The 26,916-nt window shown below is 47.5% G+C and overlaps 1 protein-coding gene across 1 annotated transcript in view; it reads left to right on the forward strand.

Moving 5' to 3' along the window:
• The first annotated feature begins 8,144 nt into the window (after nt 1-8,144).
• The window catches only part of acot7 (acyl-CoA thioesterase 7), a 207,699-nt gene continuing 188,927 nt past the window's right edge, over nt 8,145-26,916 (forward strand). Inside the window, exons 1-2 of the mRNA XM_034173174.1 lie at nt 8,145-8,306; nt 9,048-9,165. Coding sequence (XP_034029065.1) covers nt 9,052-9,165 — 114 coding nt within the window. The 5' untranslated portion in view covers nt 8,145-8,306; nt 9,048-9,051. The remainder of the gene's footprint in view (nt 8,307-9,047; nt 9,166-26,916) is intronic.

The following is a 26,916-nucleotide window of genomic DNA, read 5'->3' on the forward strand; positions in this document are numbered from 1 at the left end:
AGATGTCTCCACTCCTCAAGAGCCTATTTCACCGCTAGGAGTTCTCGATTGCCCACGTCATAGTTCCGTTCTGCTGGGGTCAACCTGCGGGAAAAATAGGCACACGGGTGAAGAACCTTATCGTTCTCTCCGCTCTGGGATAGCACGGCTCCTATCCCTGAGTCAGAGGCGTCCACTTCAACCACAAACTGGCGACTGGGATCGGGCTGCACCAAGACGGGTGCAGTCGAGAAGCGCTGTTTCAACTCCCTGAACGCGGCATCGCACCGATCCGACCAGGTGAAGGGAATCTTTGGTGAGGTCAGGGCTGTCAGGGGGCTAACTACCTGACTATAGCCCTTAATGAACCTCCTGTAAAAATTTGCGAAGCCGAGGAACTGTTGCAGTTTCCTACGGCTCGTAGGTTGGGGCCAGTCTCTCACCGCCGCGACCTTGGCCGGATCCGGGGCGACGGAGTTGGAGGAGATGATAAACCCCAGGAAGGACAAAGAGGTGCGGTGAAACTCACACTTCTCGCCCTTCACAAACAGCCGGTTCTCCAACAACTGCTGCAGGACCTGACGTACATGCCGTACATGAGTCTCAGGGTCCGGGGAAAAGATGAGTATATCGTCCAGATATACGAAGACGAATCGGTGCAGGAAGTCCCGCAAGACGTCATTTACCAAAGCTTGGAATGTCGCAGGGGTGTTAGTGAGGCCGAACGGCATGACCAGGTACTCAAAATGACCTAACGGGGTGTTGAATGCCGTCTTCCACTCGTCTCCCTTCCGGACCCGAACCAGGTGATATGCGTTTCTAAGATCCAGCTTTGTGAATATTTTGGCTCCATGCAGGGGGGTGAATACCGACTCTAACAAAGGCAACGGGTATCGGTTGCGAACCGTGATCTCGTTCAGCCCCCGATAATCAGTGCATGGACGAAGACCGCCATCTTTCTTGCCCACAAAAAAGAAACCTACTCCCATCGGGGAGGTGGAGTTCCTGATCAGCCCGGCAGCTAAGGAGTCCCGGATGTAGGTCTCCATCGATTCGTGCTCAGGTCGTGAGAGGTTGTACAGCCTGCTGGATGGGAACTCCACGCCTGGAATCAAATCGATGGCACAATCGTATGGATGGTGCGGGGGAAGGGTGAGTGCCAGATCCTTGCTGAAAACGTCAGCAAGATCGTGGTACTCAACCGGCACCGCCGACAGATTGGGAGGGACTTTGACCTGCTCCTTAGCCTGGGAACGGGAGGAACCGAGGATCCTAAACACACCCGGTGGCAGGTCTCGCTCCACTGAACCACCACCCCGGACGGCCAGTCAATCCGGGATTGTGTTTTAACATCCATGGGAACCCCAGAATCACACGGGAGGTAGAGGGAGTCACAAAAAACTTTATCTCCTCCCGATGATTCCCTGACACCACCAGAGTTACTGGTAGTGTCCTGTGTGTGATTAAAGGGAGTAGGGTGCCATCCAGTGCTCGCACCTGCAATGGCGAAGGAAGCACCACCAGAGGGAGCCCTACCTCCCTGGCCCATCTGCTGTCCAGCAGATTCCTTCTGACCTGTGTTCTACCAGTGCTGGGACCTGAAGGGTTAAATCCCTGCTAAGGATTGTAACTGGGAGTCGTGTGGAATATGTGTGTGTCCCACATGCATGTCTTGGCCCACCCTAAGCCCAGTTTCTAGGGGCGGGCGTTGGTGTTTAACCATTCGGGGCAGTCTCTCAATTGATGCTCAATTGAGCCGCAGACAAAGCACGCCCCGCGGGGAAGCCTCCTCTGTCTGTTCGGTGGTCTGAATGTGGCCCTGCTCGTGTCCATAGCTTCGTCAGCAGGGGGAGCTGTAGCCACACGGAGCGTAGAGGCCATGGAGCGTGGGAAGGGCGGACCTTTTTCGGACCCGGAAGGGAGAGGGACGGCGCGTGCCCGCCCACGCCCCTCGTCTCGTTTACCTCCTTGGTAGAGCGATATCTCGGCGACGTGGTGGAGGTGTCGTCCTGCTTTTATTAGGGGTGAGGCGCAGATGATTGGTGACAGTTGGTCATAGCCCGATGGTGACAGCTGTCACCCCGGCCGCTCTTGTGGGCGCGGCCAGCGCCCTTTCGTGCCTTTGAAGCCCGCACTTCAGACAGGCGCGGCCCCACCTCTGGTGGTGGGCCCGCAGTACCCTCTCTTCTGGCGGCCCCACACAAACAGGAGAAGCATTTCTGCAACCCAGCATCACTTGGCTCGTATGGTAGCTCGCTACCTTCGAGTACAACATCACTGGACAAACAATCTGATAGTCAAGGGCTACACTGAGAATCTGGTTTCAATTCCGTACGCACTTTGGATTTTAAAGGCGCCATAGCTGCAACTCCCATTCAGTCTAATGTAATTTCCCCCCTCCTTGATAGACCGTCTTTTCTATCATGGCACAGAAGGGTCTGTCATGTGTAAAGAAGCTTTTCAAAGATGGCGAATTGGCCTCATTGAGCAGTTGAAAAAGGACTTTGATTATCACAATCGGATTTCTTAGATATCTACAGATTCGCAGTTTTGTGAAAACAACTTTTTCCCTGACTCTTCACAAAAGAACTGGCTGGACGAATGCTTAGAGTTGGACCCCATGGGATAAAGGTCTGGTGTCATCTTTGTTATAGTAAAATTCAAGGTGCGTCATTCCCCATCAACAGAGCACCTGAGGAATCACTGGGAGGAGGAATTAGGCGAACTATTCACTGATCGGGCCTGGCAATCGGCAATTACTAGAATTCACACCTCATCGATTTTATGTCAGACATAGTTTAATACAGTTCAAGATATTACACAGACTACACATATCTCCAAGTAAACTTTCCAGACTATAACCAGGTTCTGACTCATCCTGTGTAACGGTGTGGCTATGGCCCGGCAAGCCTCAGTCATATGTTTTGGTTGTGTCCTAAACTTCAGAATTTCTGGCAAGAACTATTCGGAACATTCTCCTCCCTATGTAAACAAGCCTGTCGGTCCAAACGGCATGGTGGCCCTGTTTGGTGTCACCCCACCGGATACAGCTGTGACAGCCCAGCAAGCCAACGCGATCGCCTTTATAACTCTGCTCGCAAGACGCCTGATCCGGCTCAACTGGAAAAAAGCAGCTCCGCCTTCTCATAAACTCCTGCTGGAAGATGTTATTTCCCACTTAAAACTGGAGTATTTAAGGCACACCATGAACGGCTCTCTACAGACTTATAATAAAATCTGGCAACCTTTTGTTAATCTTTTTTTTAAAAAAAGTCCACCTTAGAGTCCAGCCCGAACCTTACAGTCTGACTGGTTGTGATGTTTCTTGTTGTCTTGAACATTTGTGTTGCCATCATCATTTATCTATTGTTTACCCTAATGTGGTCTGTTTTTTTTTTTTTTTTTTTTGCATACTTGAAAGCCACAATGCTTGTTCTATTGTTCTCTTGTTCTTCTGTTCCTGTATGCGGGGTAAATTTTTGAAAATAACAATAAAAATAATGTTATAATAATAACAGTCAAAGAGTAGCAGTTAGTTGATCCATAAATATTGGTATTTGTGTGATCCAGGCAGTAGTGGTGGCACCAAGCTAACCAAAAAGTTAGCTTCATCCATCCACTATTTTCTCCGCGTTATCCGGAGTCGGGTCGCTTGGGGGCAGCAGCTCAAGCAAAGCCGCCCAGACCTCCCGATCCACACACACACTCCCCAGCTCCTCCGGGGGACCCAAGGCATTCCCAAGCCAGCCGAGAGATGTAGTCACTCCCACGTGTCATGGGTCTTCCCCGGGGTCTCCTCCCAATGGGACTTGCCCAGAACACTTCTCCATCTGAGGCGTCCAGGGGTGCATCCAGGAAAAGATGCCGAGCCACCTCAACTGACTCCTTTCGACGTGAAAGGAGCAGCGGCGCCACTCTCAAGCGCCTCCCAAGTTACTTCAGTAACTGTTAATCTGCTAACTGAAAAATTATCTCTTTTAACTCTAAACCATAAACTGCCTAAAAACTTATCAGAAGCTACAGATGACCAATAACTAAGTTTAGCCTTCAACATGCTCTCAACTACTAAGAAGTGTATTTTTGAGTTTCAATGAGCCTGCATTTCTGTCTTTTGCACTCTGCCCACCTGCTGTAGCAAAGCATCATTTACTCTGACAAGATACAGTGGTCCAGTGATGAGGCAGAGGCCTTTGAAATGGAAAGCAGGTTTGAATTATGGTTTTGTTTTAAAAATAAAATTATTCCAGATAGAATGACTACATTAATGTAACCTCTTAAATGTACAAAGTGATATATGACACATATCTGTTTAATTTTAAATATGCACTAATTCTGAAGATTTGAACATTAACACACAGATCCCCAAAGGGGATTATGGGTAACTAAGCTCCAACTCAACTGTTGGTTGATTCATTCATTCTATGTACAAACCAACGCAACTGAATCAGGTAACGTGTTGATGTTTACAAAATCTTGCTTTTTGGTAAAATATGTCATTTTTTTCATTTGTATAAAAAAAAAAAGAAATTTTCAAGATCCCGCTAGACAGCGCTAAGCGCACATGTGAGGACATCACAACTCTATCTGCTTAGGGAGACAAGGTTTAGGGGAGACAAGAACTGTCAAAACAACTTTCTCGGTGTGTGGTTGGAATTGTGTGGGTGATATGAATCGCCTTTGAATGCGTTGAATATGATGTCAGTCAAACAAAGAAATAAATAACATAGTGAAAACATGTTCGGTGTGGTGTTATAACGATCAGTCAATCGCTCCATGAGGCGTCATAACATCAAGCCCTGGTTCACATGGCAAAGATAATTAGGGCCGATATCGGGCCCGATCTTGCCCTTCGACAATCTTAAGGACGCCCCGACAATCGTGATGACGCTAAATATAATCTTAAGATATTCATGCTGTGTGTGGTTTGTAAGAGCACTCTGATCTGCTCAGAAGGACAGAGCCTGATCAGAGCGCTCAAATGCATTTCTCCTGTCATGACCTTTACCCATAATGCACTGCGCACACACCATGTCCACATTAAAACCTTCAAAATTAGTGCATTACTTTAAACTAAAACATATCTGATATTTTCACTGTATAAAACTTCAGACGTGACGTTAATTTAAATAACTTGTCCGAAATTAGTTTGGTTTAAAATTCTAACCATAAGTTAAAACGTTATGCCTCTGGATGACTTGGGTGCTATTGCCAGTGGTGTTAGTATGGGGGCAAAAGAAATTAGTTTTTTCTTTCTGTGACCAGTATAAAGTAGTTTATTCTGGAACAAGCTCTTCTCTGTTTATAGAGGCTAGTGAACTGTGCATCTACTACAAAAAACTATGTCTACACAAATGTTAGAGGTCTAAAAATGATCAGACCAAAATTTATTGGAAGATAATTGGTCCAATGATGGTTTTCAAAGTTATCTGAAAAGCTAATCTGATAATGAAAACATTAGCTTCGATAATTAGCAGTTAGCAGATTAGCTTAACTGTGTCCACCACTGGATACAGCCTTTTTATGATGGACAGTATGCTTTGAACATTCATATTACAGTTATTCAACTGTCATACACATTTAAATAAATGACGGACAGTATCTGCTTTGAACATTCATATTACAGTTATTCAACTGTCACACACATTTAAATAAATGACAGACAGTATCTGCTTTGAACATTCATATTAGTTATTCAACTGTCATACACATTTAAATAAATGTGCTGTGGTTTTTCTGGAGTCTTACGATTCTAATGCTGGTAGCTGAGTGGATAAGTAGCTGTCCTGCCAATCTGTACACCTGGGTTCGAATCCTGCTCATGCTACCTGTCTGTGTACTTGGACAAGACACTTAATTTAAATTGTCTCAGTCCACCCAGCTGTAAATTGGTGTGGGTGTGTGTGTGTGTTCCGTGGCCTCAACTGTGGAAGTAACCTGCTTTGGATTGGTGTCCTGTTCAGGGGGATAATGATAAAACGACATATTGAAAAGGAAAACATTAAATTCTACTAAAACTGTCTGATCACTGTATCTGTTGGGGGAGTCTGATTGGAGACAAAACTATCCCAAAATACGATTTCAAATTTACATGTTCTCCAGCACAGATATGGCTGAGTACAACGTCATGCTAATATATGGCTGTATTAATATAAGGACTGATTGTACTTTATTTGTGTGAGTCTGGGGCCGCCTGTGGACATCCCATGAAATTGAAGCAAAAACCCCAAAACGGTCGCATATCAAGCCACCATTCTGACTCTCTGGAGTCTATGGATCTGAGACCTGGACTCTCAGACCCCTGTCCCATCTTTGCCAGATTTATTTTATTTTGTAAGATGCACTAATCGATTAAGCAATGGCAACATGCTAAAGTAAGCTAAAGTAGCAGATGTTGAGATTCTCTGTTAGTCACAGTTTTGGTGAGCTGGGTGCGACTGACAGTCACATTCCTGAACATGTTTTATAGAAGAAGACGTGCAAACCACAGACAGTGGAGGACAGACGTTCATGATGGTATCAAAGATGGTATCAAAAACTGAGAAAAGCAGCCAAACAAGTGAGCTGACATGCAGTACAAAACCACGATCCAGATACAACAACAGCGAATTACATATAAATCTGTCAGGCATCGTTACTCTCAGTCACAAGTGCTGAGAATGTGTGAAGTTTTGACTCACTGGGTACAAAGCTGAGAAAAGTTGGTTTCTCAGAATGAAAAACCACACGTTACCTTTTCTGGGTCAGGCTCAAAACTCGCCCCTTGTAATTTAAAGCCATGCTGTAATTTGTAAGCAGAGATCTTCCCCAGGTGGCCGGTGAGTATTACTTTCTGCTGTAGTAAAGCCTCGAGTTGCTTGATGTCGACTGTTCACTCAACAACTTTCTCAAATGTCTGATTGGCTGCACAAAAAAAAAAAAAAAAAACCAATGGGGCTGCCAAAAAGTCATTGAACAAATGAAAACTATGCTGATATTAATGACTTTTATACACCTGCATACAGTTCCAGAACGGTGATTATCTTGTAGGGTTCATTATTGATACTTGATAAGTCACATTGAGAACCAGTAAATAAAAACAGAATAAAGTGATTTGCAAATCCTCTTCAACCTATATTCAATTGAATACACAACAAAGACAAGATATTTAATGTTCCAACTGAAAAACCTTATTGTTTTTGTGCAAATGTTTGCTCATTTTGAAATGGATGCCTGCAACACATTTCAAAAAAGCTGGGACAGTGGTATGTTTACTACTGTGTTACATCACCTTTCCTTCTAACAACACTCAATAAGCATTTGGAAACTGAGGACACTAATTGTGAGTGTCATGATTGGGTATAAAAGGAGCATCCCCAAAAGGCTCAGCCATTCACAAGCAAAGATGGGGCGAGGATCACCACTTTGTGAACAACTGCGTGAAAAAATAGTCCAATTGTCTTCGCTGTTTCTGTTCTGCTGCCTTGAGGTGATGATCATAATCACATCTCTTATTGATCAGCTGCTGATGTTGTGATCACTGGGTGTGGTGCAATCCGGTTGGACCAGTTGCGATGCTGAGTCAATGCCGCGGCACCACGTCACTCTCCGGGGCAGTTTCAGGCATGGTGAGGATGTAGAAGTTATTTCAGCTGTAACAGTCATTAATTAGACAGCCACGTCGAGCACTTACAGTTTTAAAATGGTGTTGAAATGTCATTCATGCTGGTTTTTCTGTCGGATTTTAATGTTCAGTGAGTAGATTTGAAAATGAAATGGTCTTGGACCCGATAAGATTATTATTAAAAGGATCATATTCTGCTAAATCACTTTTATCATCGTTTTATATGTTCACATGTTTGATTTAATGTTCAACATCTCCAACATCCCACAATTCTGTGAATGTTTTCACAGGTTTTCTCCTGATTAAAGCAGAATTTATGGCTGGCACAGCTTGTTTCAGATTCCTGTGACATATGTAACAGAAATAACTCCTCAACCCAATGCTCTAATTTTTACCTCAGATTATTAAAAGCTCCCCCATAGCAAAGCCACACACTCTCTCTCAATTCTTCTTCTTTCAGCTGCTCCCATTAGGGGCGCCACAGCCGATCGATCGTTTCCATCTCACCCTGTCCTCTGTATCTTCCTCTGTCACACCAACCACCTGCATGTCCTCTCTCAGCACATCCATGAACCTCCTCTTTGGTCTCCCTCTTCTCCTCCTGCCTGGTGGCTCCATCCTCAGAATCCTTCTCCCTTTCTACCCTGGGTCCCTCCTCTGCACATGTCTAAACCATCTCAGTCTCACCTATCGGACTTTGTCTCCAAAGCCTCCTACCTTAATTGAGGTGATTTTTTTTTTTTAAACACTCTCTGTAGTGCAGTAATAATAATTCTCAGTATGTTCATGGAGTAATGTTCTTCGGGTAATGACTGAAACAATAAGATCGCAAATACAAGCGGCAGAAGTTAGATTCCTCCACCGGGTATCTGGGCTTACACTCCTGGACAGGGTGAGAAGCTTAACTATCTGAGAGGAAATCAGAATTGAGCCGATGCTTCTTCGAATCGAAAGGAGGTAGTTAAGGTGGTTCGGGCACCTGGTGAGCACGCCCTCTGGTCGTCTCTTCCAGGCATGTCCAATCAGGAGGAGGCCCCGGGGAAGACCTAGAAGATGCTTGGAGAGATTATATCCAGCCTGGATATGCGATTGAAAATGAGTGAATGAATGAATGTTCATGATGTACTGTTTTTGCAAAGTTCATCGATTGCACAGTTTATTTTTGTACATTAAAATATTTCTGCAGTTGTTTTAATAAAACTAACATTTTTTGGTCCATTATTTTTACATTTCTAAGAACCTCATTTTAAGATCTATGTGCCTTGCAGCTGGAAGGCCAATATTTTCACAAAAATTATACTTGTGATTAATTTTGACTAATTAATCGCAAAGCGTGTAACTATTTGTTACTATTGTTGTTGTTGTTACTATTTGTATCTCTTGCATTGCTTCCTGTTTATTTTTCCCCATTTTAAATATTTGTTTTTCTTTATGTGATGATGCCAAACTATCTCTTTCTTCACCACAGGCTCATGTGCCCAGACGATGCCAACATTGCGGGTAATGTCCACGGAGGCATCATCCTCAAGATGATTGAGGATGCTGGATGCATTGTGGGAACGCGACACTGCAACACGCAGGATGGGGTGAGAGAGATTGAAGATTTAAGTTATCATCACTTGGTGACCCGGGCGACGTGGGGGGGGGTGTGTGTGTCAACAGTCAAAGAGTTGGGGGACTTCCGGGATGGGCGGCGCCGTGTGAAGACACGTTTTGTCGGGCTCCGCAGGCGAACTCCTTGTTTTCTGACTATTACGTTCCGAAACAACGCAACCTAATTACACTTTAGTGGAGTGACGAATATTAGCCCGCTACCGGCTCACCTCTATTATGCCGCCAAAAAAATCGCCTAACACCACTAGGAACGAGCAAGACACGAGAGCCGCAGCTAGCGCTAGCCCGGTCGATGCTAGCACAACTCATACAGAGCCACCGGAGACTTCTGAGTCTAACAAACAAGTTCTGGAAGCAATCCAAGCGCTGAAGCAACAACTGCTCGATAAGATAGAAGAAAAAGCCAGTGAGACTCAGACGGAGGTGTGCAACGCCATCGGGCGAATTAATCTGAGGCTAGACAAGGCCGAGAACCGCACAACACTGCTGGAACAAAATGTCGGGGCTCAGTCGGACTCTATTGCCACTTTGGAGAAAGACATGGCACAAGTGAAGAAGGAGCTCGCTGCGGTCAAATCCAAATGTGAGGACCTAGAGGCACGTTCATGTCGCTGCAATGTCCGGATCACTGGAGTAAGAGAGGGCAGAGAGGACGGGCAGCCCCCCTCCAGGTACGTGGCGGACATGCTGAAAGCTGCGCTCGGTTTGGAGAAGCCTCTGTGCTTGGACAGAGCGCATCGGACCCTCCGCACAAAACCACAAGATGACCAGCCACCACGCGCTTTTGTTGTAAAGTGTCATTATTTTACTGAAAAAGAGGCACTTCTGAAGAAGGCAGCCGAGGCACGGGGGATAACAACCACCGAGGGAGACCGCATCCTGCCTGATTATACGCAAGCTGTGAGTAAACAACGCGCTGAGTTCACGGAGGTGAGAAACATGCTCCGGGGCTGTGTCGGAGTCCGCTATGGGCTGAGATATCCGGCGACGCTGAGAGTCTCCACGGCGGATGGGAAAGAACACACGTTTAAAGATCCCAAGCGTGCAAAGGACTTTATCCTGAGAGAAATAATGAAGGTATAAATACGGAGGACATTCTGCTCGTAATTTCCGAGCCAGTTACGCATGGAGCCGTGTTCGGTCCATCTGAACTGTCAGATGAAGACTTCTATTGGAACCAGGTGAAGCATTAAGGATGATTTTACTATTTCTCTTACGCTCGCTTCACTGGACTGCCTCAAGTTTAAGAGTGGACAGAAGGAACGCTTTGATGTTTTTCCTATTCTAAGTGAGTGTGTGTGTATATATATATATATATATATATATATATATATATATATATATATATATATATATATAATATATATATGAGGGTGTGTAGGTGTGCGGGCACCTGTATATATAGACATATATATCTTGTTTGCAATACTTACCACAAGGCGGGTTGCGTTATAATCAGTATGTTAATATTGCCGCCTGTGGGGGCCGCCATGGTAAGCACTGGAGACCAGGAAGCACACAAGTCCCCTTCTGGGCTGGGTTTTCTTTTTCCAATTTCTTCTTGTTTTTTGAGATGTTCCCCCCCTGTGTTCTGCGTTCTGCTGTTGGCGAACGGTTAGGTGCTTGTGTGTGTCTTTTTTTTTTTTTCTCACGTTTATGGGCCGCTACTCTTTCATCAACTTACTACCATCTCTCTTATATCTTATGAATGGCAGGTAGCCCCCCTACACTGGTGAACTGGAATGTTCGTGGCTTAAACAGTCCCATTAAGCGCAATAAAATATTTTCCCACTTAAAGAAATTACATAGCCAGATAGTTTATCAAGAAACCAAATTGGTCAATAAAGACCACTCAAGACTTCTCAGGGGCGGTTTTACACAGTGCTTTCATTCGGATTTCGAGAGTAAGAGTAGAGGAACAGTTTTAATTCACAGGGAGGTGCAATACAGACTAGGAGAATAAGGGATAAGAATGGTCGCTTTGTCATTACCCCCTGTACAATAGGCCAGTCGTCCTTGCCAATGTTTACGGCCCTAACTGGGACAATGTAAACTTTTTTACAACTTTATTTTCTAATCTGCCTGACTTGGATTCCCATGACTTAATACTGGCGGGCGATTTGAACTGTGTCCTGAACCTGGCTCTGGACCGGTCTAGCTCCAAAGTGTCAACGTTAAGTAAATCCGCCTTGTGTGTCAACAATTTCATCAAAGCTTATGGGTTGGTGGATCCATGGCGGTTAAAAACCCGACATCCAAACAATTTTCCTTTTTCTCGCCAGTACACCAAAGTTACTCGAGAATCGATTACTTTTTGATTGACCATAAGCTGCTGCCTCTGGCCACCCGTACAGATTATGACAGTATAGTCATTTCAGACCACTCACCAGTAATTCTACAATTGAATTTTCCAGAAAATATCGCTCGTCCCCCTCCGTGGCGGTTAAATATCAGGTATTTATCTGATGAAAGGTTTGTGGAATTTATCAATAGTCAAATTGACTCTTCCTGGAACTGAATCTGACCCCCGGGATAAGCTATTCTACCATTTGGGAAGCTCTGAAAGCCTATCTGAGAGGGCAGGTGATATCTTATACGGCAGCAGAGAAAAAGAGGCGGATGAAGCGAGCGTCGAAATTTTAGTGGACATAAGGAACTGGATCGGCAGCACTCAGAATCGCCCTCTGATGAATTACATCAGAAGAGAATCTTACTCCAGACCGAATATGACTCGATTACGAATGTCAAAGCAATTGATCTCCATCTGAGGTCTCGGCTCACCCACTATGAGCATGGCGATCGTGCTAACAAGTTATTATCCCACCAAATTAAGCAAATAACCGCTGCAGGCTCTATTTCTGCACTAAAAAATGAACACGGACATGTATTAACAGACCAACAGGACATAAACAATGAGTTCCGACTATTCTATGAGAAGTTGTACGCTTCTGAAGCTGCCGACCCAACTCAAGTTGAAAATTTTTGAGCACCCCCCTACCCATCTTAGAAGACAATGACAAAAACGTGTTGGAATCCGACATCACTCAGTCAGAAATAAGTAATGCCATTACAAAAATTAAATCCGGCAAGGCCCTGGCCCAGATGGATACCGGCTGAATTTTTTAAACTATTTGCAACCAAACTGGTCCCATTGCTATCGAAAGTTTTCAAAGAGGTTTATGACAGGAAGACTCTACCTGCAACAATGACACATGCCACAATCTCATTACTGCTTAAAAAAGTAAAAGATCCATTGCTGTGTGAATCCTACCGCCCAACTTAGCCTCCTGAATTGCAATTATAAGATTCTAGCAAAAGTATTGGCAGGCAGACTTGACAAGGCTCTTCCAAAGTTGATACATCCAGACCAAACAGGGTTTATCTCAAGGAGACAGATATCTAGTAACTTACGTCGGGTATACAATGTGATCTATCAGCGTAACAACTTCGAACCTGAAATAATGTCATTTCGTGGATGCGCAAAAAGCTTTTGATAGAGTGGAATATAACTTTCTGTTTGCAACACTTAAAAATTTGGATTCGGTCCTGTCTTCTGCTCCTGGTTAGTATTTTGTATGCACCGCCACAAGTAGCAATATGCACAAACAAGGATCTGCCAGTCTTTTCCCTCTATCTCGCGGAGCCAGACAAGGTTGCCCGCTATGCCCCTTATTATTCAATATTGCTATTGAACCTTTGCAGTACGACTGAGAAACGATCCGCAGACTAGTTGGAGTACGAAGAGGAGGACCAAACTCATAAACTATCTATGTATGCTGACGCCACTCCTACTCTTTCTTTCAGATCCGTTCAGCACCATTCCTGTGCTCTTAAAATCTTCAGTTCATTTGGTCAGGTTATAAGTGAATCTTTCTAAGACGTTCTCTTTACAATAAATAGGAAATCGCAGCAGTGGACTCCGGAGCTTCCCTTTAAGGTGTGTAAAAACACTTTAGCTACCAGGGGTCAGCGTACTTATAACTACGAGTCGTTGTTCTCCAAGAACTTTACAGGCGCGCTGGATAAAGCTAAACAGGACATGGAAAACTGGTCCAAACTCCCGTTGTCGCTAGTCGGAAGAGTCAACTTAGTTAAAATGGTAATTCTGCCGAACTTCTCTATTTATTCCAGCCGTACCGGTTTTTCATTCCCAAATCCTATTTTAAAGATTTGAATGGTCACATGCCCAGGTTTCTCTGGAATAGAAACATACCTCGAATTAGGAGAGAGTTTTCTAGAAGATCGAGAGACGATGGTGGGCTTGCTTTACCAAATTTTCTTCAACTACTATTGAGCCCCGAACATTCAGAAACTGCTACTTTGGCTTGCGGATGCTTCGGACATGGAGGTTCCAGCCTGGGTCACGATGGAGATGTTGGTGAAGTGTAGTGACACGGACCCACAACAGGGGGCGCAAATGACCGGGACAATAGGAGAAGTCAAATTTGAACACTTTACTGTGTGAATGCCACAACTACACACAGCAGATTATAGATGTATACAAAGTCAATCAATCAAGATGGTCGTGGTGGGCAGGCTCGACGATAGGAGACGTCCGTCTGGAGAGAAGAATCCGGTAACCCACACGATTTCCTCCGCCACCGAACCAGGAGAATACTGGAGCCGCCAGGTTCCGAGTCCCCAGGTGGACCACCGTCTCTGCGTGTCGGATCTGGTTACTGCTGGCGAAGAACAAAAACGGTCAGGTGTGGGGTGGTGTACACCCCGTAACAAGTATGGTGGTTATTCCACCTCCACCTCTCATCCACACTCGTGCAGCTACTGTCAATCACTTATCTGGCGGGATGCAGAGCGAAGCAGTCGCGGCATACGCCGGTTCTTCAGGAAGACAGCTGCAACAACGTATTTACTGATAACAACGTTAGTAACACTTAGGCTGAGAAAGTTACCTCCCTGGTAGAACGATATCTAGGCGACGTGGTGGAGGTGTCGTCCTGCTTTTATTAGGGGTGAGGCGCAGATGATTGGTGACAGCTGTCATAGCCGATGAGTGACAGCTGTCACCCCGGCCGCTCTTGTGGGGCGGCAGTGCTTGTCGACGGTAAAAATCGGCCAGGAGGCCGGGTCCAGGATGAAGCTCCCCTCTTCACACCAGGAGCGTTTCTTCGGGTCATACCCCTCCCAGTCCACCAAATACTGGAAACCGCGGCCCATGACGGACGTCCAGGAGCCGGCGCACTGTCCAAGCTGGCTCCACGTCGATGATACGGCAGGAGGTGGCGCCGGGCCGGGTGTACAGAGGGGTGAGGTGTGATGCGGTTTCAGTCTCGACACATGAAATAAGGATGGATCGCAGTGAGGCGGGAGTTGGAGCCTCACTGCGGCGGGACTGAGGACCTGAGGATCTTATAGGGCCCGATGTACCGGTCCTTGAGTTTGGGGGAATCGACTGGAGGGGATGTCCCTCGTAGAGATAGCCACACCTCCTGCCCGGGCTGATATTTAAGTTTTTCAAGCTCTTTAGTTTGCCTCCATTCCACTTAGTAATGTTCATGCAAAATATTACCTTAAAATTTTCTCTCGCGCTCTCTCTCTCTCTCTCACACACACACTCTCTCTTCACACTCTCGCTCACACACACCACACACACACACACACACACACACACACACCACACACACACACACACACACACACACCACACACACACAACACACACACACACAACACACCACACACACACACACACTCTCTCTCACACTCTCACACACACACAAACATTTTCTCTCCTCTCTCTCTCTCCTCTCTCTCTCTCTCTCTCTCTTGAAGGTGGTGTGAACACTGTAGTATGTACATAATGTTCTTTTGTCAATTGAAGAATTTTTCCATATTTTGAAAGAGTTGTAAATTTGGTGATATTTTCTATTTTGTTAAGGGGGTGTCATTGTGAACCCCAGGATCTGGTTTGTCTGAAGATAATGGCAGTGCAGTACAGTTGGTGTACTATGTGTGTAATTGGTGTCAAATGGTGAAATGTTCTTTGCTCAAGAACCTTGAGTGTTGTATTTGATACTGTTCCTTTCCAAAGTAGAAATGGGGCCTAATACTCGTATAGCTGTAAATGGTTTAACTTTATCTGTAAAACTGCTGATTTTGAGGACATGAAATGATTATTGTGGAATTGTAGTAATTTTCCGACTGTTCACTTGAATGTCTGTACTGGACAAGGCAAGGGAATCTATTGGCACAGTAGCCCCACCAAGACTGTTTTTCATCAGCCGCCACTGATGTCCACTGTGAGACACATAATCTAAAAAAAAAAAAAAATCCAGAAATCACAATGTATGATTTTTTTAATAATTTATTTGTATGTTACTGCTGCAAATAAGTATTTGAATACCTGTGAAAATTCAATGTTAATATTTGGTACAGTAGCCTTTGTGGATGGTTTGGATGGGCAAGGATGAGGTTCAAGCCCGAAAAATCAAGGTCACTGGTGTTGAAGAGGGGCAAATTCGTGGACAGGTCCGCTTCAGCATCGGAGGGGCGTTAATCCCAACTGTTTCTGAGAGACCAGTGAAGAGCCTTGGCAAGGTATTTAACAGCAGCCTGAAGGATTCAGTATCGGTTCAGGAAACCTGTCAGGAGCGGAGAGCTGTTTGAGAGCAGTGGACCGGGTCTGGGCTTCTGGTAAGTTCAAGGCTTGGATCTACCAACATGGCATCCTGCCCAGGGTACTTAGGCCTCTGCTCGTCTACGAGGTTCCATCTCAATCGTGGAGGGCTTAGAGAGGAAAGTCAGCAGCTTCCTCAGGAGGTGGCTGGGTCTGCCTGAGGAGCCTTAGCAGCATTGCTCTCTATGGACGTAACACCAAGCTCCAACTGCCCCTGAGATTCACTGGAAGAGGAGTTTAAGGTGACAAGTGCTAGAGTAAGTAATGATGTACAGGGACTCCAGCAACCCCAGGGTGGCCCAGGCAGGGGTTAAAGTGAAAAACCGGGAGGAAGTGGAGAGCCGATGAAGCTGTATCACAGGCAGAGTCTCGGATACGACACAGAGCCCTGGTTGGAACAGTGGCCCGTGCAGAGCTGGCCTGGGGGACCTTTACAACATCACAGTATGAGAAGGCCAAGGGGAGGGAGAGACGCAGATTGCTGGCAGGAGGATGTGAGGGCAGAGGTGGTGGAGCGGAGGACTAGCAGAGCTGTCGGCCAGAGGCAGCAGGGTGCCTGGACAAGGTGGGGAGCAGGCCATTGACCGAAAAGTCAACATGGACAGAGCTGTGGCGGGTGGAAGCCACAGCGCATAAAGTTTCCTTGTCCAGGCAGTATACGACATCCTGCCTAGCCCGCAAACCTCTCCATCTGGGGTAAGACGGAGTCTCCCAAATGTCCGCAGTGCCCAGGCAGGGGCACGTTGGAGTACATCCTGACCTGCTGCACAGTAGCTCTTGGGCAGGGGCGATACACCTGGCGCCACAACCAGGTCCTGAGACCATTGCGGAAGCCATCAGCATGGAATCAGCAGCAGTAGACGGTCCTGCTCCACCACCCAGACGATTGCCTTCGTGAAGGCTGGCGAGCGCCTGGGGAAAACAGCAGGAGCCAGGAACCCACCAGGACTACTGGCGACTGCGAAGGATTGGCAGCTGTCTGTCAACCTGGAGAAGCAGTTGAAGTCCCCCAACACATTGTCACAACCACCCTGAGGCCAGACATTCTCCTGGTCTCAGAGGAAACCGAAGAACATCATCCTGATGGAGCTGACAGTGCCATGGGAGGACAGCAGACTGGATGAGGCCCATGAGAGAAAGAGGACCAAGTACGAGGAGCTGGTCATAGACTGCTGCAAGCAGGGCTGGAAGGCGAAGTGTATGCCCATCGAGGTTGGCTGCAGAGGGTTTGCGGGCCAATCCTCTATAAAACCTTGAGTGCACTGAGCATTTACCGGGATGGAGAGGAAAAGAGCCATCAAGAACCTCACGGAGGAAGTGGAGACAGCCTCCAGATGGCTCTGGATCAGGAAAGGTGATCCATGGGGAGTAGCAAATGCCACGTGAACACAAAGCCGGGTCTGATCAACCATGGTTGGGTCGCCTGGGTGAGGGTGTCTGATGTTGAAAGACCCGAAACACCCAAGGACCCCAGGTTCCATCACTGATGATGTGTTCAGGAGCATCCTAGAGATGTATTCTACCAACTGTTTGCAATTACAGAGGTCAAACATTTGCTGTAGTTTTTCATCAGGTTTGCACACACTGCAGCAGGGATTTAGGTCCACTCCTCCATACAGATCTTCTCCAAATCTTTCAGGTTTGGAGTTTCAGCTCCCTCCAAAGATTTTCTATTGAGTTCAGGTCTGGAGACTGGCCAGGCCACTCCAGAACCTTGAAATGCTTCTTACGGAGCCCCTCCTTAGTTGCCCTGGCTGTGTGTTTGGGGTCATTGTCATGCTAGAAGACCCAGCCATGACCCATCTTCAATGCTCTTACTGAGGGAAGGAGGTTGTTTGCCAGAATCTCGCAGTACATGACCCATCCATCCTCCCTTCAATACGGTGCAGTCGTCCTGTCCCCTTTGCAGAAGAGCACCCCCAGAGTATGATGTTTCCACCCCCATGCTTCACGGTTGGGATGGTTTTCTTGGGGTTGTTCTCATCCTATAAACATGGTAAGTGGAGTTGATTCCAAAAAGCTCTATTCTGGTCTCATCTGACCACATGACCTTCTTCCATGCCTCCTCTGGATCATCCAGATGGTCATTGGTGAACTTCAAACAGGCCTGGACATGTGCTGGTTTGAGCAGGGGGACTTTGCTGCTCTGCAGGATTTTAAACCATGACAGCATCATGTGTTACTAATGGAATCTTTGTGACTGTGGTCCCAGCTCTTTTCAGGTCATTGACCAGGTCCTTCTGTGTAGTTCTGGACTTTCTCAGAATCATCCTTACCCCACAAAGTGAGATCTTGCATGGAATCCCAGGCCGAGGGAGATTGACAGTCATCTTGTGTTTCTTCCACTTTGAGCGTCGTAAATTTTAGTGGACATAGAGGAACTGGATCGGCAGCACTCAGAATCGCCCTCTGATGAATTACATCAGAAGAGAATCTTACTCCAGACCGAATATGACTCGATTACGAATGTCAAAGCAATTGATCTCCATCTGAGGTCTCGGCTCACCCACTATGAGCATGGCGATCGTGCTAACAAGTTATTATCCCACCAAATTAAGCAATAACCGCTGCAGGCTCTATTTCTGCAATAAAAAATGACCACGGACATGTATTAACAGACCAACAGGACATAAACAATGAGTTCCGACTATTCTATGAGAAGTTGTACGCTTCTGAAGCTGCCGACCCAACTCAAGTTGAAAATTTTTGAGCACCCTACCCCTCCCCATCTTAGAAGACAATGACAAAAACGTGTTAGAATCCAACATCACTCAGTCAGAAATAAGTAATGTCATTACAAAAATTAAATCCGGCAAGGCACCTGGCCCAGATGGATACCCGGCTGAATTTTTTTAACTATTTGCAACCAAACTGGTCCCATTGCTATCGAAAGTTTTCAAAGAGGTTTATGACAGGAAGACTCTACCTGCAACAATGACACATGCCACAATCTCATTACTGCTTAAAAAAGTAAAAGATCCATTGCTGTGTGAATCCTACCGCCCAATTAGCCTCCTGAATTGCAATTATAAGATTCTAGCAAAAGTATTGGCAGGCAGACTTGACAAGGCTCTTCCAAAGTTGATACATCCAGACCAAACAGGGTTTATCTCAAGGAGACAGATATCTAGTAACTTACGTCGGGTATACAATGTGATCTATCAGCGTAACACCTTCGAACCTGAATAGTAATTTCCTTGGATGCGCAAAAAGCTTTTGATAGAGTGGAATATAACTTTCTGTTTGCAACACTTAAAAAATTTGGATTCGGTCCTGTCTTCTGCTCCTGGATTAGTATTTTGTATGCATCGCCACAAGTAGCAATATGCACAAACAAGGATCTGTCCAGTCTTTTCCCTCTATCTCGCGGAGCCAGACAAGGTTGCCCGCTTAGCCCCTTATTATTCAATATTGCTATTGAACCTTTGGCAGTACGACTGAGAAACGATCCGCAGCTAGTTGGAGTACGAAGAGGAGGACAAACTCATAAACTATCTATGTATGCTGACGACCTCCTCCTCTTTCTTTCAGATCCGTTCAGCACCATTCCCTGTGCTCTTAAAATCTTCAGTTCATTTGGTCAGGTTATAAGTTGAATCTTTCTAAGAGCGTTCTCTTTACAATAAATAGGAATGCGCAGCAGTTGGACTTCCGGAGCTTCCCCTTTAAGGTGTGTAAAAAGGTTCCAGCCTGGGTCCCGATGGAGATGTTGTGAAAGTGTAGTGACACGGACCCACAACAGGGGGCGCAAATGAACGGACAATAGGAGAAGTCAAATTTGAACACTTTACTGTTGTGAATGCCACAACTACACACAGCAGATTATAGAATGTATACAAAGTCAATCAATCAAGATGTCGTGTGGGCAGGCTCGACGATAGGAGACGTCCGTCTGGAGAAGAACCGGAACCACACGATTTCCTCCGCCACCGAACCAGGAGAATACTGGAGCCGCCAGGTTCCGAGTCCCCCAGGTGGCCACCGTCTCTGCGTGTCGGATCTGGTACTGCTGGCGAAGAACAAAAACGGTCAGGTGTGGGTGTGTGTACACCCCGTAACAAGTATGGTGGTTATTCCACCTCCACCTCTCATCCACACTCGTGCAGCTACTGTCAATCACTTATCTGGCGGGATGCAGAGCGAAGCAGTCGCGGCATACGCCGGTTCTTCAGGAAGACAGCTGCAACAACGTATTTACTGAAAACAACGTTAGTAACACTTAGGCTGAGAAAGTTACCTCCTTGGTAGAACGATATCTAGGCGACGTGGTGGAGGTGTCGTCCTGCTTTTATTAGGGGTGAGGCGCAGATGATTGGTGACAGCTGTCATAGCCGATGAGTGACAGCTGTCACCCCGGCCGCTCTTGTGGGGCGGCAGTGCTTGTCCGACGGTAAAAATCGGCCAGGAGGGCCGGGTCCAGGATGAAGCTCCTCTTCACCCAGGAGCGTTCTTCGGGTCCATACCCCTCCCAGTCCACCAAATACTGGAAACCGCGGCCCATTCGACGGACGTCCAGGAGCCGGCGCACTGTCCAAGCTGGCTCCCCGTCGATGATACGGGCAGGAGGTGGCGCCGGGCCGGGTGTACAGAGGGGTGAGGTGTGATGCGGTTTCAGTCTCGACACATGAAATACCGGATGGATCCGCAGTGAGGCCGGGAGTTGGAGCCTCACTGCGGCGGGACTGAGGACCTTGAGGATCTTATAGGGCCCGATGTACCGGTCCTTGAGTTTGGGGGAATCGACCTGGAGGGGGATGTCCCTCGTAGATAGCCACACCTCCTGCCCGGGCTGATATGCGGGGACCGGGGACCGTCGACGGTCTGCATGGGTCTTCGCCCTCGTACGGGCCCTCAACAAGGCCGAATGGGCGGTGCGCCACACCCGACGGCATCTCCGCAGGTGGGCCTGGACCGAGGGCACACCGACCTCTCCCTCCACCACAGGAAACAAAGGGGGCTGGTACCCCAGACACACCTCGAATGGGGAGAGGCTGGTGGCAGAGGACACTTGGCTGTTATGCGCATACTCGATCCAGGCCAGGTGTTCACTCCAAGCCGTCGGGTGTGCGGATGTAGTACAGCGCAGGGCCTGCTCCAGCTCTTGGTTAGCCCGTTCTGCCTGTCCGTTGGTCTGTGGGTGGTACCCAGACGAGAGGCTCACGGTAGCCCCCAGCTCCCGGCAGAAACTCCTCCAAACCTGCGAGGAAAACTGGGGACCACGATCTGAGATGATGTCTGTTGGTATCCCATGCAGACGTACGACATGGTGGACCAGGAGGTCCGCTGTCTCCTGGGCCGACGGGAGCTTCGGGAGGGCCACGAAGTGGGCCGCCTTGGAGAACCGGTCCACTATCGTGAGGATGGTGGTGTGCCCCCGGGACAGCGGGAGGCCCGTGACGAAATCCAGACCGATGTGGGACCAGGGGCGATGAGGCACAGGAAGCGGCTGAAGGAGTCCCTGTGCCTTTTGGTGGTCCGCCTTGCCCCTGGCGCAGGTGGTGCAGGCCTGGATGTATTCCCGGACGTCAGCCTCCAGGGATGCCCACCAGAAGCGCTGCCGGACCACTGCCACGGTCCTTCACACCCCTGGGTGGCAGGAGAGCTTGGACGCGTGACAGAAGTCCAGGACGGCAGCCCTGGCCTCTGGTGGGATGTACAGTTTGTTCTTTGGCCCTGTTCCGGGGTCCGGGCTCCGTGCCAGGGCCTCCCGGACGGTCTTCTCCACATCCCAGGTAAGGGTGGCCACGATAGCGGACTCTGGTACGATGGGTCCCGGTGGATCCGACAGCTCGGTTTTGACTTCATTTTCATGCACCCGGGACAAGGCATCCGACCTCTGGTTCTTGGTCCCTGGGCGGTAGGTGATCCGGAAGTCAAAACAGCCGAAGAACAGTGACCAGCGGGCTTGCCTGGGGTTCAGCCGCCTGGCGGTCCTGATATACTCCAGGTTCCGGTGGTCAGTAAAAACCGTGAATGGCACTGACGCTCCCTCCAACAGATGTCTCCACTCCTCAAGAGCCTATTTCACCGCTAGGAGTTCTCGATTGCCCACGTCATAGTTCCGTTCTGCTGGGGTCAACCTGCGGGAAAAATAGGCACACGGGTGAAGAACCTTATCGTTCTCTCCGCTCTGGGATAGCACGGCTCCTATCCCTGAGTCAGAGGCGTCCACTTCAACCACAAACTGGCGACTGGGATCGGGCTGCACCAAGACGGGTGCAGTCGAGAAGCGCTGTTTCAACTCCCTGAACGCGGCATCGCACCGATCCGACCAGGTGAAGGGAATCTTTGGTGAGGTCAGGGCTGTCAGGGGGCTAACTACCTGACTATAGCCCTTAATGAACCTCCTGTAAAAATTTGCGAAGCCGAGGAACTGTTGCAGTTTCCTACGGCTCGTAGGTTGGGGCCAGTCTCTCACCGCCGCGACCTTGGCCGGATCCGGGGCGACGGAGTTGGAGGAGATGATAAACCCCAGGAAGGACAAAGAGGTGCGGTGAAACTCACACTTCTCGCCCTTCACAAACAGCCGGTTCTCCAACAACTGCTGCAGGACCTGACGTACATGCCGTACATGAGTCTCAGGGTCCGGGGAAAAGATGAGTATATCGTCCAGATATACGAAGACGAATCGGTGCAGGAAGTCCCGCAAGACGTCATTTACCAAAGCTTGGAATGTCGCAGGGGTGTTAGTGAGGCCGAACGGCATGACCAGGTACTCAAAATGACCTAACGGGGTGTTGAATGCCGTCTTCCACTCGTCTCCCTTCCGGACCCGAACCAGGTGATATGCGTTTCTAAGATCCAGCTTTGTGAATATTTTGGCTCCATGCAGGGGGGTGAATACCGACTCTAACAAAGGCAACGGGTATCGGTTGCGAACCGTGATCTCGTTCAGCCCCCGATAATCAGTGCATGGACGAAGACCGCCATCTTTCTTGCCCACAAAAAAGAAACCTACTCCCATCGGGGAGGTGGAGTTCCTGATCAGCCCGGCAGCTAAGGAGTCCCGGATGTAGGTCTCCATCGATTCGTGCTCAGGTCGTGAGAGGTTGTACAGCCTGCTGGATGGGAACTCCACGCCTGGAATCAAATCGATGGCACAATCGTATGGACGGTGCGGGGGAAGGGTGAGTGCCAGATCCTTGCTGAAAACGTCAGCAAGATCGTGGTACTCAACCGGCACCGCCGACAGATTGGGAGGGACTTTGACCTGCTCCTTAGCCTGGGAACCGGGAGGAACCGAGGATCCTAAACACACCCGGTGGCAGGTCTCGCTCCACTGAACCACCACCCCGGACGGCCAGTCAATCCGGGGATTGTGTTTTAACATCCATGGGAACCCCAGAATCACACGGGAGGTAGAGGGAGTCACAAAAAACTTTATCTCCTCCCGATGATTCCCTGACACCACCAGAGTTACTGGTAGTGTCCTGTGTGTGATTAAAGGGAGTAGGGTGCCATCCAGTGCTCGCACCTGCAATGGCGAAGGAAGCACCACCAGAGGGAGCCCTACCTCCCTGGCCCATCTGCTGTCCAGCAGATTCCCTTCTGACCCTGTGTCTACCAGTGCTGGGACCTGAAGGGTTAAATCCCTGCTAAGGATTGTAACTGGGAGTCGTGTGGAAATATGTGTGTGTCCCACATGAATGTCTTGGCCCACCCTAAGCCCAGTTTCTAGGGGCGGGCGTTGGTGTTTAACCATTCGGGGCAGTCTCTCAATTGATGCTCAATTGAGCCGCAGACAAAGCACGCCCCGCGGGGAAGCCTCCTCTGTCTGTTCGGTGGTCTGAATGTGGCCCTGCTCGTGTCCATAGCTTCGTCAGCAGGGGGAGCTGTAGCCACACGGAGCGTAGAGGCCATGGAGCGTGGGAAGGGCGGACCTTTTTCGGACCCGGAAGGGAGAGGGACGGCGCGTGCCCGCCCACGCCCCTCGTCTCGTTTACCTCCTTGGTAGAGCGATATCTCGGCGACGTGGTGGAGGTGTCGTCCTGCTTTTATTAGGGGTGAGGCGCAGATGATTGGTGACAGTTGTCATAGCCGATGAGTGACAGCTGTCACCCCGGCCGCTCTTGTGGGGCGGCAGCGCCCTTTCGTGCCTGAAGCCCGCACTTCAGACAGGGCGCCCTCTGGTGGTGGGCCAGCAGTACCTCCTCTTCTGGCGGCCCACACAACAGGAGAAGCATTCTTGCAACCCAGCATCACTTGGCTCGTTATTGTGTAGCTCGCTACCTCTGAGTAAACATCACTGGACAAACAATCTGATAGTCAAGGGCTCACTGAGAATCTGGTTTCAATTCCGTACTCACTTTGGATTTAAAGGCGCCATAGCTGCAACTCCCATTCAGTCTAATGTTAATTTCCCCCCCTCCTTGATAGACCCGTCTTTTCTATCATGGCACAGGAAGGGTCTGTCATGTGTAAAGAAGCTTTTCAAAGATGGCGAATTGGCCTCATTTGAGCAGTTGAAAAAGGACTTTGACTTATCACAATCGGATTTCTTTAGATATCTACAGATTCGCAGTTTTGTGAAAACAACTTTTTCCCTGACTCTTCCACAAAAGAACTGGCTGGACGAATGCTTAGAGTTGGACCCATGGGATAAAGGTCTGGTGTCATCTTTGTATAGTAAAATTCAAGGTGCGTCATCCCCATCAACAGAGCACCTGAGGAATCAATGGGAGGAGGAATTAGGCGAACTATTCACTGATCGGGCCTGGCAATCGGCAATTACTAGAATTCACACCTCATCGATTTATGTCAGACATAGTTTAATACAGTTCAAGATATTACACAGACTACACATATCTCCAAGTAAACTTTCCAGACTATACCCAGGTTCTGACTCATCCTGTGTAAGGTGTGGCTATGGCCCGGCAAGCCTCAGTCATATGTTTTGGTTGTGTCCTAAACTTCAGAATTTCTGGCAAGAACTATTCGGAACATTCTCCTCCCTATGTAACAAGCCTGTCGGTCCAAACTGCATGGTGGCCCTGTTTGGTGTCACCCCACCGGATACAGCTGTGACAGCCCAGCAAGCCAACGCGATCGCCTTTATAACTCTGCTCGCAAGACGCCTGATCCTGCTCAACTGGAAAAAAGCAGCTCCGCCTTCTCATAAACTCCTGCTGGAAGATGTTATTTCCCACTTAAAACTGGAGTATTTAAGGCACACCATGAACGGCTCTCTACAGACTTATAATAAAATCTGGCAACCTTTTGTTAATCTTTTTTTTAAAAAAAGTCCACCTTAGAGTCCAGCCCCGAACCTTACAGTCTGACTGGTTGTGATGTTTCTTTGTTGTCTTGAACATTTGTGTTGCCATCATCATTTATCTATTTGTTTACCCTAATGTGGTCTGTTTTTTTTTTTTTTTTTTTTGCATACTTGAAAGCACCAATGCTTGTTCTATTGTTCTCTTGTTCTTCTGTTCCTGTATGCGGGTTAAATTTTGAAATAACAATAAAAATAATTTTATAATAATAACAGTCAAAGAGTTAGCAGTTAGTTGATCCATAATATTGGTATTTGTGTGATACAGGCAGTGGTGGGCACAGCTAACCAAAAAGTTAGCTTCATCCATCCATCTATTTTCTTCCGCTTTATCCGGAGTCGGGTCGCGGGGGCAGCAGCTCAAGCAAAGCCGCCCAGACCTCCCGATCCACACACACCTCCCCCAGCTCCTCCGGGGGAACCCCAAGGCATTCCCAAGCCAGCCGAGAGATGTAGTCCCTCCAACGTGTCATGGGTCTTCCCCGGGGTCTCCTCCCAATGGGACGTGCCCAGAACACTTCTCCATTGAGGCGTCCAGGGGGCATCCAGAAAAGATGCCCGAGCCACCTCAACTGACTCCTTTCGACGTGAAGGAGCAGCGGCTCCACTCCAAGCGCCTCCCAAGTTACTTCAGTAACTGTTAATCTGCTAACTGAAAAATTATCTCTTTTAACTCTAAACCCATAAACTGCCTAAAAACTTATCAGAAGCTACAGATGACCAATAACTAAGTTTAGCCTTCCACATGCTCTCAACTACTAAGAAGGTGTTTTTGAGTTTCAATGAGCCTGCATTTCTGTCTTTTTGCACTCTGCCCCCTGCTGTAGCAAAGCATCATTTACTCTGACAAGATACAGTGGTCCAGTGATGAGGCAGAGGCCTTGAAATGGAAAGCAGGTTTGAATTATGGTTTTGTTTTAAAAATAAAATTATTCCAGATAGAATGACTACATTAATGTAACCTCTTAAAATGTACAAAGTGATATATGACACATATCTGTTAATTTTAAAATAATGCACTAATTCTGAAGATTTGAACATTAACACACAGATCCCCAAAGGGGATTATGGGTAACTAAGCCTCCACTCAACTGATTGGTTGATTCATTCATTCTATGTAAAAACCAACGCAACTGAATCAGTGTAACGTGTTGATGTTTACAAATAAATGTGCTTTTGTAAAATATGTCATTTTTTTCATTTGTATAAAAAAAAAAGAAATTTTCAAGATCCCGCTAGACAGCGCCTAAGCGCACATGTGATGACATCACAACTCTATCTGCTTAGGGAGACAAGGTTTAGGGAGACAAGAACTGTCAAAAAACTTTCTCGTGTGTGGTTGGAATTGTGTGGTGATATGAATCGCCTTTTGAATGCTTGAATAATGATGTCAGTCAAACAAAGAAATCAAATAATAGTGAAAACATGTTCGGTGTGGTGTTATAACAGATCAGTCAATCGCTCCATGAGGCGTCATAACATCAAGCCTGGTTCACATGGCAAGATAATTAGGCCGATATCGGGCCCGATCTTGCCCTTCGACAATCTTAAGGACGCCCCGACAATCGTGATGACGCTAAATATAATCTTAAGATATTCATGCTGTGTGTGGTTTGTAAGAGCACTCTGATCTGCTCAGAAGGACAGAGCCTGATCAGAGCGTCTCAAATGCATTTCTCCTGTCATGAACCTTTACCCATAATGCACTGCGCACACACCATGTCCACATTAAAACCTTCAAAATTAGTGCATTACTTTAAAACTAAAACATATCTGATATTTTCACTGTATAAAACTTCAGACGTGACGTTAATTTAA

This window comes from Thalassophryne amazonica, chromosome 6 (genome assembly GCF_902500255.1).
Source record: "Thalassophryne amazonica chromosome 6, fThaAma1.1, whole genome shotgun sequence".
Taxonomy (NCBI): domain Eukaryota; kingdom Metazoa; phylum Chordata; class Actinopteri; order Batrachoidiformes; family Batrachoididae; genus Thalassophryne; species Thalassophryne amazonica.